Below are 13,846 nucleotides of genomic sequence, written 5' to 3' on the forward strand. Positions count from 1 at the left end.
GAAGTTTTTCATTAATTAATAATTAATTTGGTTAGCGCGAATCAGAATTTTAGTCAAGTACACTGTTGTTATTCTATGATACCTACCCACAATCAGGCTCTTTCACTAAAGATCCATAAAAAATGTTTAAAAAATTCAATCTTCGTAGTTAATTCATACATTATGTATTCGCGTACCGCTCGCGTGTACAATGCAATAATAGTTGCATGTCGCAGTGAAATTATCGAATGTATAAAATATCACGTAATGGATATGAATTCGTTTAACAATTCTCAAATTAGGGGGACATTATAGGTTTATTAGGCTCCTTTTAGCAATTAGGGAAATACGAGTTTTAAGTAGTTTTATAATTTTTTATTTTTTTATTGCTTAAATGGCTGGACGAGCTCACAGACCCCTGGTGTTAAATTATAACCGGAGCCCATAGATATCTACAACGTAAATGCGCCACCCACCTTGAGATATAAGTTCTAAGGTCTCAGTATAGTTACAACGGCTGCCCCACCCTTCAAGCCGAAACGTATTACCGCTTCACGGCAGAAATAGGCGGGGTGGTGGTGGTGGTGGTGGGCGGTAACCTATCCGTTCGGACTCACGAGAGGTCCTACCGCCAGTAATTACGCAATAATTTTGCGGGTTTTGGTTTTTATTACACGATGTTATTCCTTCACCGTGGAAGTCAATCGTGAACATTTGTTAAGTACGTATTTCATTAGAAAAATTGGTACTCGCCTGCGGGATTCGAACATCGGTGCATAGCTAGATACTAATGCACCGGACGTCTTATCCTTTAGGCCACGACGACTTCGTATTAGTTAAATTGCACTTTCAAAGTGGTCCTGATTTGGAGTTGTTTCCTGCATCACGGATAATGGAAACCTCTATATACGAGACAAGATCCGGTACACACAGATCCTTAATACCTTTAACTCCGATCTTTAAATCGAACCTAGACTTCGTGGCTCAGTCAAGGTCACTAATCACTACACCAACGAAGCGTATCACTTTATACACAAGTACATAGTAATCTGTAATAGTCATTACCGGTATTTGATTTCTTGCTTGTTGTTTACGTAACTGTTAATGGCCTCTGAAGGCAAACAATACGCCCTCCCTGACGGCGAGCGATTACTGTTGTTAGTGGACATCACTTTTTTAAAAGTAATTTATCGTTTTCTTGATAGTGTTTATCTATTCTTGCATTTAGCTATACTATATATACTAATATTATAAAGCTGAAAAGTTTGTTTGTTTGAACGCGCTAATCTCAGGAACTACTGGTCCGATTTGATAAATTATTTCAGTGTTAGATAACCCATTTATTGAGAAAGGCTACAGGCTATATAACATCACGGTAAGGCCAATACAAGTGGAGCACCAATAAAGAATGTTTCAAAATAGCTTCATAACATTCTATAATTCAAAAATATTTTCACTTTCTACGTAAATGAAGTGGGGGTAATATTTAGCGTTATGCCAAAGTAACTATTCAACGCGGACGAAGTCGCGGGCAAAAGCTAGTTAATAATAAACAAAGATACATCAATTAATGAAATCCTCGCGTCAGTCTTCTTCTTCTTCTTCTCAGTCGTGTCACTCTTGACAGAGTGGTCGTGATCGTCATGTAGTGTTGTAGTGTCAACTTTAATAACTAGTCTTTAAGACTTTCCTTTATTATCGAGTTCCACACGTGCACGAGCTTACGTTCCGTATAGCATTAATTGGCTCCCATAGACATCGAAGCTTGAATTCCACAACCGGATCGAAGTACTGCTTGAAGGTTTGAAGGATGGGTTGATCACCAGTTATAAAATTCATTCAGATCATGTGTCAAAATTGGTTATGATGGTGATATGGTTGGCTCTTGTAACCGCTTAGTACCAGATAGACCGTTGTTTGTCTGTTCATTTATGGTAAAAAAAAACTAAAATTACGTCGCATTTAAAGAAGACGCTAAACAAAAAAAAACAATTTCAGACAAAAGTATAGAGCTTAGTAAAAGAGACACTTTCAAATTATAATTATTTTACCACCGATTCGCAATCAATGTGCGATTTTTTTAACGTTCTCGATAGCGTAAAAGTTAACTCAAATTTGTATGAAGATGGCACGTTTGCCGCTAGGAACGCTGTTCCAGCTGCATACAAATTTGAGTTAACCTTTACGCTATCCAGAGCGTTAATAAGCACGCACTAAGCACACTAGTATCACCAATGTGACGAATCGGCAAACTCTGGGCAGGAGCTAGGATGTAAATCTGTATTTATGATGAAAACACGCCACTCGATTTAGGTCAACAACGAAATATTGAAGCGCTTCCTGATTGATAAGTGATTCTACACATCTGACACGGCGTCATATAATATTATGTTGTTATCTTACAATATTACTGATTTAGTGCCCTTTAGGAAAATTTTCTGTGAGTGCCAGTTGCCAAGGTTACGTGAACGAGTACGTCACAAGGGTCTAAGGTTATTTCGGAGGCCCTTGATTAGTATAAACATTGTGATGTTTAAATAAATGTGTTTATTTTGCTAGGGGCCGCGATGATCATTTTCCATCAAGTGAATACTAAATACGGTTTGCAAGACAACGTTTTTTTTTTTGGACCTGCATGGTCTAACGGTTTAAGCGCGCATGGACCGATCATTGGTTGCGTGTTGGATTTGCGGCACATACTCAAGATAAATACTCAAGCGAACAAGCTTCTACCAACTAACTACCTTCTAAAAACGAACATCGAAATAATCAGTCAGTAATCAGTCATTTCTTAACGCACGCAACGTTGATTGCAGCCCTAACTGTTTTTTAATACCTGTACAAGCCTAAATGAGTGCAGTAGGATAGCCTCGAGCAGAAAGAGATCGGGAGACGCGTCAAGTCTGCTCCTTCCAACACTACGTGACGATCATGACCACTCTGTCAAGAGTGACACGATTGAGAAGACATGTTGTTGTTGTTGTAGTCCTAGGGTACCCCGCTGATACACAAGGCCCCCACAAGTTGTCTCCACTTGACCGCTTGTTCCTTGACATCACTCCTGGTCACGTCGGCAGTCCTCATCTCGTTCTCCACAGGGCGTCGCCAAGTATGTACAGGGCGACCAGGTCTCCTTTCAAGCGGTTGCCACTCAAATGCGATTAATGCTGCGTTGACTTCGCTGCACCGTAGAGTGTGTCCTATCCAATGCTATTTCTAATGGGAAATGATAAGATATGCACTGTAAAAACTTGTAAGTGTCCGTTTCGATATGGTTATGATCAACACTTTAGGACAATAACCATATTACATGGTCAGTAACAGGCATTCTCGTTATAGCGTCTATGACTGCGTTAAATACTTTACCCTCAGACGAGCCGGCCGTAAGCTTATCTGCTCGTCTTTTATTTGTATCTCGTAACCCTAGTGGTATTCAATGCAGCCCATTTGTTGGAAGATTGTAAACATAATTTCTAAGCCGATCTATAATGTGAAAATAGTTCGCAATTTTCTCACTTCCGGAGTATTATTTCAACACCATTAATGGACAACATCTCATTGATATGCGAATTGTGTGTACGTTGACTAGATTATTTTTCTTGTTCATCTTATTTTTCTCATGTCTCGAAAGACGCTTCGTAATGTAGATTTTTCATCATTTCATTCATTTATATATATAAATCGATTATCGCAAGGGACTTTTGTTTATTTATCAATTTATTTATCATCCTTTGTTTATTTGTAAACATCGTTCAGCATTATCGTTCACATCATCATCATCATTATCCTGCCCTTCTCCCAGTCACCTGGGGTCGGCGCAACATGTTTTCTCCTTCCATACTCTTCTATCATATACCATTTCTTCGCTCACTCCCCTCCTACCCATATCGTCTTTCACACAATCCATCCATTTCTTCTTAGGTCTACCTCTTCCTCTAAATCCTTCCACATTCATAGTTAACACTCTCTTAACAACCTCATTTTCATTCCGTCTCATCACATGTCCATACCATCCCAAACGTGCACTCCTCAGCTTCTCTGTCACAGGTGCCACTTTCAGACTTCCTCTAACATATTCATTCCGTATTCTATCCATTCTCGTTACTCCACACATCCATCGTTATGTTATATTATCGTTCACAAACGAACAAAAATAAAACTGTATCATTTAGAAAGAATGTGATTGCATCGGCATCAAGTCGTTACGATGCTTTTTCGTATGGGTGAATCAGTTAAATCGTAATCTATAAATTGAAATTGACATGTGGCTATATAGCACAATCGCTATATTCTGTTTCGTGCAATAATAGCCTCGTATAGGTACATATATAATTTTTTAATAACATTTGTTATCCAATGAATGTTAGATTGTGTGCCTAAACCTTTGACGTTTGAAAAACTGGTAGGCATCGGAATGATTGTACGGCTTGTATAGCTAATGATAATAAGTGATGGTGACCATTTAAGATCATCTAGACTTTAGGCTTTATGACAATAAACCATGAAAATTAGGCTTAATTATTTTTATGAACTATTGTTTAGTGTGTTCACGAGTTTTGAGGATGCTATGAATAATAATATACAGTCTGGACACACAGTATTTAAAAAACAATAGTCACTTTTGAATTCGGAATTCTTATAGTATGAATTTTCGCACCAATGCTTATTACATATTCTTTTCATATAAAAATGGAGCGAGCTGATTAAGAATATATTGGCCATTGAATGCAACAAAAATACTTTAAATAATTTCATGCCTATAGCTTCGAATTAAATCAATATAATAAGTATGTACCATATCACACATCTGAAGGCGCTAAAACTTTTAAACGCACGTTTATAAGTGTGATATTTCGCAGTTAAGGTGATCTAAGTTTTTAATGCTAGTTGTAAATAATGTTTAATTAGTTGGTCGACGTGTTTCTACTTTAGACGTGTGTCCCATCGCAGGCGAGAAATCGATTCACGCTCAACTAATGTGTAAACGATTTATGATGGCATGTAAGTAATAGTGAGAAATTATCAACAATCGCTCAAGGATCATTGTTCTTATGATGATGATGTACTTAGAACTAAAATATCAGATTATTTGCAAGACTACAAGGAAAATACATGTACAAGAAACTAAAATCTTTACTCAAAGTTTATTTTCATATTATTTTCGCATTCTCAATAGGCTCATAGTGTATAATTTTACATAGTTGTACAATTTTTGTCTAATGATATTATCAAGCGATCAAACCTCTCGTTGCAAATACCCTTCATTCTCGAAAATTTTGCTTTCGAGCTTGGGGCAGTAGAAATGTTATCATAGAAAGATCGGTAACTAAAACGCTTGCTTAATGCTTAATAATTGATCGGACCTTTAGAGCAGATATTCTAGTATATTTATCTACCTATATATCTATGTATCATTTGTCTTTAAGTGATCTAATGAGATATGAGTAAGTAATCACGTGATCATGCCTCAGTGATAAAACTTTCAGTACGATATAGTCGATTTTCGTTGTTTATTTACAAACTCGCTAAATGTCAAACTCGACTCGCTGCGCGCTCATCGTCGACGATGGGACAGGTCTTTAGGTTCATGTCAGGGTCGTGTTAATTACATAAACTATTATGTAAGTGAATATATTTTTGATATAAAAAAAATAAGTTTCATTCTTGAGCTAAAAATGGCAAATGCGCAAGCTTCTTCTCGTTGGACTCGCTGCCCCAGTGGCTGGACCGATGGAGGGTTGCGGACAACGTGGGGAGACCACGGCTATTCTCTTCGGTCCAGTCGGCACATTAGTAGTCCCAGGACAGCTCAGTCTTCGTAGTTCTCAGTAGGGGCCTGCTGTAGGGCGTCACTCCTGGCAGGATTCAAGCCATCGTATTATATATATATGTCGATGTAGGTGTGCTGAGCACGCTGCGCTCCCACCCTCCCCCCCCATCTCACCCTGCACATACTTCACCCCTGCCCTGAGCTTCTGCCCCTTCTGGAGTTTGCCCCGAGGCCCGGTCCGTGCCTCCATAAGGGGGTACGACGACCCTTCTTGCTTCTTGCTTGCGATCTTCTAGCTAGACGCATCACTCGCCCGAGTACACCGGACGTCGTGCCTGTTAGGCCACCATGAGTTAAATTTTTGTCACTACTGCGGGTATAAGAGAATCACTTATGACTAGAGGTAATCGTCATTAAATACATACAAAATACTTACAAAATACTTGAAGCTCTTAATAAAACTCATAATATTTATAAAATAATCACAACAACATTGAAATAAGTAAATTTATATGGCACTTGTCAAAGAACAAAAACTTATAAACACCAACAGTCGTTATTGAAATAAATGAAGACTTCATGAAGTTATATTCGATAAATAAATTGTTTTATTTATGTAAATACTTATTCGCCAAGGATGATAAACTCCCGAAAATTCTAACGTTATTTTGAAATAAATTATGTAATGAAAAAATTAAGAAATTGTATTCGAAACTTGTGTAGCATATGGCCATCCCTTCCTTTGAAAGTGGGACGCGAATAATCAGTCGAAATTTCAATACTCGAATCACAGCCCGAATTATTGAAGTTCGGTTGGCAACACATCTACGAAAAATATTTGATAGAACTTTTTGGCGGGAACGCGAGGAGTGAAGTTGTGTGATTTGTTTTATTTTGTCTATTTAGTGTTTCTTCAGGTTTAAATGTGTAATAACGGTGGTTTATTAACTGTTTAATATCTGTGAAAGTGCACAAATGTCGGAAAATGAAACCAAGCCGCTGGACGCAACTTCTCGGGATCCTCCAAAAAGTCCACTGAAAAAATCTTAGTAAATGACCACCATTTTACTAAGATTATATTTCATTCCATATCATCTCATTTCATTTAATTTCATCCCAGTTGATTAACGTCTCAAATTAATCATTTTCATTTCATTTCACTCCATATTATCATTTTTCATAAAAATAAGAATATAAATTAAAATAAGACATGACTTAAAGGTCTTAGTTACCAGGTCATAAAATCACTTAAAAAAATATAAAAAAATATTTGATACAAACAAACACAAATTTTTTTGCTAACTACGATTAGATTAAATATGTTCCACGCTACTAACTTCAGTCCATTCTCGGATGTTTCTCAACAAGCTTTTTCGCCGTTCAAGTCGTCCAAGTTCACCCGCCACAGCTGATATCTATGAAGTTGCCAGTTAGATAATTGCATGGCAAATACAGAAATGCATTTAAATACACAAAAAAATTGGAATAACAGCTAACGCGGAAAACGGTGGGGTAATACAGAAAAAAGAAAGAAAAAAAACTAAATGTATTTTAATTGTAGTATCATCGCCAAATAAAATAAAGATAAATGGCAATGGAACGGTTGAAATGATGATACTATATAGTTATTTTGGTTGCAGTTGATGTAAAATAAAGGTGTGTTTTTAAATCAAAATTTAAATTTCGATTTCTCGACAAACGTTCCTTTGTTCGCTTGTTTTTTTTTTTGTACAATTATACAATGACGGAATGAATACTCGTAAATACGGCTGGTTTTTATTTAATTCTCGTAACTGTGTCACTAACCGAATATGTGCCACAAAAGTTTAATATTTACGAGCGAGCGTGTCCGTGATTTCGGAAACGAAAGCTTGGATTTGTCTACAGTATAAAAAATAAATTTAGTTTTACTGCCAAATTTAAATATACTCGTTCTTTTAATAATTATTATCTAAAGTTAATATCGAATACAGTTTTGAATGAAGTCGGTGGAGCACGAAGGCTGGACACGAACATATTGTCATTATTAGGTAATACGTGACAGGTTTTCATACTATTCACAGCTGCGAAATCATTCATCTATATAATATTAATACGTGAAGCAAAAATTTTGTATCCCTTTTTACGAAAATTGCGCGAACGGAGGAGTATGAAATTTTCTACACTTATAGAGAATATAGAGAAGAAGTGCACAATGCTAATTTTTTTTTTGAATAATGCATAAAAGATACACTAAATCAATAAAGAAAACATTACAGACACTACATACCATGTATTTGACGCACACACGCATCCATACTGTTTATTTTCAAACTTTTGTTCTTGACGTCTGTGGTCAAATTGAGAATAGATTTAATATTGTTTGCCTTTGTTAATATTTAGTGTAATCTTGGCGAAATTTGTGATTATAGAAGTATAATATACAATCATAATAGTGTACAAACTTACAATTCCAATTAATTATAGTCGAATTTCGACTACTGCGGGACCTCTAGTTGTTAGGTAATACGTGACAGGCTATCATATTCACAGCTGCGAAATCATGTTATTCAATTATACAAAAGATATAATAAATCATAAACGAATAAATTAAAATACAATACACTTGGATGTGTAGAATATAAATTGTCTCACTTTTATATTCGTTCTGATGATACAAGCTCGTGCGTTAGGGTAAAAATGGATTTGATGGAATTTGAACCTTTTGATTTTTATTATAAATCGAAAAATACGGAAACTTCATAGTTATGAATTTAAGGATTTACTTTGTCTTGAGAGGAGTTAATTTATAGGAAAATATAGAAGACGAAACTGATTCAGTGTTAGAATCTTTCTCTTTAGTAGCTTTGAACCTTTTGATAAGGCCTCGAATAATAAACAAAACAAATGGAATCTGCCAAAATAATAAGTATTCTTAATAATATAATAGTATAATAATAGCTTTAAGGTTATTGGGCATTCAGTGAAACTCTGAAACATTAATTTGTAACACAATATCTAATGAAATGTTACTTGACATTAAAAACTTAACGGCTTGAATAGTTAATGTCACGTTAATAGCACTTACATATCGCAAGTAAGATGATTATTGACCAATTGATTTACACATGTTATTTGAAACATAAGTTTTGAAGTTTTGTAAAAACTGTTTCTAACTTTGTCGTATATGAGTGAGCCGGCATGGTTAGGTACCATTGTCTATTTGTAGTTAAGTACTCTTGCGTTCCAATTTGGAGGTTAGACAGACTTCGAACTAAACTCATTGTGGGTAGCGGAAAACACGATACGATGTCTGTGTATTCCAATCACTAAATTGGTCAGCAGTGATCATATCCCCTCAATTAAAATACTTTCATGATCAGAAACCAACCAGAACTCCACACACATAACTTTTAGTACATTAATGTATTACATTTTAAATTTTGCCTTTATATATTTTACCCTGAATACTGAACACCTTCGTATGTGAGGCGGTTCACGCCGCCGAGGACAGATCGACATGAAGCGATTTAGTCCGCCGGAAGATTCTGAAATCTCACAGAGGTCACGACCCCTCGGCATTGAGGATTTACAAGGCGACGGGGAGGAATTTGCGCTATTCACGTCTATACAAACTAAGGCTCTCATTGTGATGGATGCTTTTGGGTCACAACGTAACACCATCGCCTTGAGATGAGGTTGGAGTCTTAGTAACATTAATCGGATTTGACGCACAGAGTATCTCGTCCTTGAGGGTGAATGTCTTAAATGAGAACTTACATAAGGAACAAAAGAACCATATAGGATGTGAAGAATAACGAGCAGATCTATACGCAAATACAATTGTCTATACTATATAATAATAATAATAATAATTTTATAAAGAGGAAATATTTGTTTGTTTGTTTGTATTGAATAGGCTCCGAAACTACTGAAACGATTTGAAAAATTCTTTCACTGTTTGGAAGCTACACTATTCCCGAGTGACATAGGCTATAATCTTTTTTGAAAAAAAATAGGGATCCTATCTAAAACTCTAATAATGTAACTCAAGGTGTAAAAAAATTACCTAAAATATTCTTTACATGCCCTGCGAAAACTATTCATGATAGAATAAAATAATTTACTACGACTTTGTATGTTCTACATTATTCTTTACAAATAGTGTTGCGACAGCATATGTCTAACTATTATAGTTATGCCGCAATAAGTGTTCTTTTATTTTTTTAAATAAAACAACGTCATATGTCGTTTAAATTTTTTTAAAGACCCGAGCGGAGCTGGAGCGGGCCGTTAGTATTTAATAAAAACATTAACCAAATATATATTTTTTGTCTGTACGTTCGTGGAAAATTAATCTTCGACTTTATCGGCGTACGCTGACTAATGCATGGGATCCAGGAAGCAGCGTACTATTGTTAAATTAGGCATAATTAAGGGGGTACGTAGATGTAACGTGCTAGCGCTTACATACAGTGGCGTAACGATCTAAACTCGCGGCCGGGGAACAATACCGTTTTAACAACCCCTCTTTTTTCTTTTTATTTACAGATTAAGATTTATTGAAGTTATACTTCTTTAGGCGCGTTATGAAAAATTGATGAGAGTGAAATTTTACGATGCGCGCGCACCGTGAGACAAAATTAACAGAATGAAGTTGCCCACTAAATCGCTCATTACAATACTTGGCGAGTCTGAATATAGCCGCAGGTGAACTTTCGCGCATGTACACTCTTAAAAAAAGTGTTATTAGCATTCATTTTTTAGTAATATAAACGACAAGATTATTATTTAATATTTTAAAAAAAAGAAATAAATTTAATAAAAATAAAGTATAGCTTCTTACGCGCGTACATAAGTACACGCACCCTTTTTGAAGTGAAACTTCTTTATCGGCGTTGGAAAAAAAATTACCGTCACATTTTTCGGTTACGCGTCACATTTTTCCGTTACGCGCCATCTTTTTTGTATTCATGTCTATGATAATAAAATCCTTTTGTTTAAACTTTATCTAATTTAACTTTTTTGTATTCATGTCTATGATAATAAAATCCTTTTGTTTAAACTTTATCTAATTTAACTTTATTTAACCAATTTCTAGAAAGTTGCATGTAGATCATTTTTCGAAAAATAAGGCCATAAAGAAGTTTCACTTCTTACGTGTGTACACTAGTACACGCACACATTTTTTTTATTTTTATATTAAACTGGCACTAAATTAAAAATATATTATGCAGAAGTCAATTAAAAAATAAAATAAAATAAGCCTTTATCGCTGTTTTACCTGCTAATGACTAACTTAATAATAACTTAAATTTACATCTATGTAACTTATAATTAAGTATTCCGTTCCGCATTCGGTGTGGTTTTTAAAACAGCTTGTCTCTCGACCTTCTCTAAAGATTGCCAATATTCTCTATTTTTGGCCATTTGACTCCAATGTGGAGTCAAATGGTCAATCCTTATACTCTTTATTACGTCTTCCCAACGTTTTGGCTACCTTCCTTTTTCTTCTACAGCCGTCCCGTGGGTAAGAAATGAATTATAAAAACAATAAAAAATATCGAGCAATTTTTTGTTTTGCGGACCATTTGGCGCCCCTTTGTGAGTAGCGCGCTCGGTGCAATATGACACCCCCCCCCCTTCGGGACGCAACTGCTTACGTACCTGTTAAGGATTCATCATATTAATTCACCTCTTTGTTGCAGTGTATGAAAGCATACGTCGAATTCGAAGTCTGCAACGGCGCGTATGAGGTTTCATGCCCTGACGCGAGGTGCAGGCTGGGCGCCGCCCTCGCCTTGGACGAGATCTCCGCTCTCGTTGAACCCGCTGTTATGGAGAAGCATCTCAAATTCAGGCTCAATCATGGTGAGTAGGAACTCTGCTTTCGTTAATTAATGTGTTTTTATTATTGCACTAGCTGACCCGGCAAACTTCGTAGTGCCTCAATCGATAAATAAAAGACCTAAGCTTGTGTATAAAATAAACTAAAAACAAACAAAAGGAATCTGTCCGACGGGGGATGCATCAAAGGAAAAACAAAATTGTTATTTTTATTTAATTCCGAGCATTTTCATATTTATTTACCTTTTAAACCTTCTTTGGACGTCCACAAATAATTCAAGACCAAAATTAGCCAAATCAGTCCAGTTGCTCTCGAGTTTTAGCGAGACTAACGAACAGCAATTCATTTTTATATATATAGATAGATGGGATGTGACGAGCTCAATGTCTCGTGCGGACTCACAACACGCCCTACTACCAGTAGTATTAGTAAAAGATCTCCTCTGATGACGATGCAGCAGAATTTTTGATTAGATAAACATAATACAAACCTAAAAATTGAGCCAATCATAAGTTTAAGAAGTTGAGAAGATAATTCGGATCGACGAATCTCCGAGTAAGATGTCTTTATATCAGGAACACTCGAATTCAAAATATTACTACTACTAGAATCGACCCCAGGAACAACTAAATAAAATAAAATAACTAAATTAAATTCTAGTAGATACGATTGTTATATGTTATTACTGGAATTGTATTTTTCTGTTAGCACTATCCAGTATAATATTATTGACAGTTAAAAATAACTGTTTCAAGTTTCCTCCGAATCTTGTCACATCGCTTTTACGAGTAGATCGTTTCAATAATTGATATAGTTAAGGTTGAGACATGAGTTCTAAGGTCTCAGTTTTTTCTTAGAAAGCTTAGAAGGTGGGTGGCGGCATTTACGTTGTTACGGCAGTTACGCTTATGGGCTCCGGTAATCAGTTAACACCAAGTGGGCCGGTAGCTCGTTCACCCATGTAAGCAATAAATAAATAAAGTTGTATAATTGAAGTCTTTCGATCAAGTGGCGGTTACAAACATGTTCATTGTCGTAACGACGATAATTCCTTTTTTTTTCGAATTAATCCCTTCCTATATTTAAATACGGACAGTACACGACGTATGTTATTTACTTGTGCAACGTAGTGAGACAATTCACTCATGCAATTTGTCCGATTCGCTCGGCTAAGCCCCGACAGTTAACAAACTACCGTACAACAGTTTCGCATAGTTTGTAAGTAACCTGTTAAACCTTGCAGCGTAATTTCGTTCTAAATTTTCAAAAACAAAATACCTCATAATTAGTTATCCTAGAATTGCGTAGAATCTTCTAGTAAATTTGAATCGAACTGAAGTTTTTTTTTCTTCGTTCGTTCAGAGTTCTTGAAAAGTTTATAAAATAACAGTTCTATTTTAAGCTGTGGTTTTAAGTCTGGCGTTATATACTGAAGGCTTTAGAAATTGACATACTCGTGTAGCAAATTCTCAGCGACTTGATTTTGAATCATTTAGGTTTATATTCTGGACTTATTTTATTGAGTTGTTGACTTTATTGGACACAGGATCAGCTTCTTCTTGGAAGTCAGAACCTCGTAATCACCGCTGTGGATTCTGCTTACCAAACAATGGCATCGAGTGGCCCCTAAAAATGCCGCGATTTTTTCATAAATTGTCAAATCAAGACAAATCATAGCCACGTGGGCTCTTAATTCTTCAGAAAAGAAAAGCAGACATAGAATAGAACTTATATTAATTACTACTTCTACGGACGAGTTTATGGTAAAATAATATGTAGTTCTAGCTCGACACAAAGATATAAGATATTATTTCAAGGTCGCTCTTGTCTGTTTGTAGCCGTATAGACTGTTCATCTTATAATCTCTAATACCTTCTGATGAATATTCCTTTGATTAAGATACACTAACAACTCGTTTAAATTTCTCACGAAATTATTGAAATTTATATCGCTAGTTTGTCGTGAATATGTTCCTTGACCGTTGGATACGATTTATGTATTTGCCGAGTTTGGTCAAAATAGCAAGGATAAGGTCATCGATTAATGATCAAGTTACGTAATCGAATGTTTTGCTAAGTGTAAAGTGACGCCAGTGACATTTAAATTGCAAAAATTAATTGATTGTCAACCATGAAATTGTGGTACATATTTTTTTTAATATAAATCAAAACTAGTGCACTTTTGGTACAGAACCTTGTGAGTGTGAACGGAACGGTAGGCACCGGCTTGGCTCTGCCCCTGGCATTGCTGACGGTAGCTGCAGACGGTAA

At 35.9% G+C, this 13,846-nt stretch overlaps 1 protein-coding gene across 2 annotated transcripts in view; it reads left to right on the top strand.

Moving 5' to 3' along the window:
- The window catches only part of LOC101743046 (uncharacterized), a 157,818-nt gene that overhangs the window by 99,050 nt on the left and 44,922 nt on the right, over positions 1 to 13,846 (top strand). For both annotated transcript variants that reach the window (XM_012694982.4, XM_062671079.1), the window contains one exon: positions 11,437 to 11,599. In XM_012694982.4, the coding sequence (XP_012550436.1) occupies positions 11,437 to 11,599 (163 nt within the window). The remainder of the gene's footprint in view (positions 1 to 11,436; positions 11,600 to 13,846) is intronic.

This window comes from Bombyx mori, chromosome 11 (genome assembly GCF_030269925.1).
Source record: "Bombyx mori chromosome 11, ASM3026992v2".
In the NCBI taxonomy this organism is placed as follows: Eukaryota; Metazoa; Arthropoda; class Insecta; order Lepidoptera; family Bombycidae; genus Bombyx; species Bombyx mori.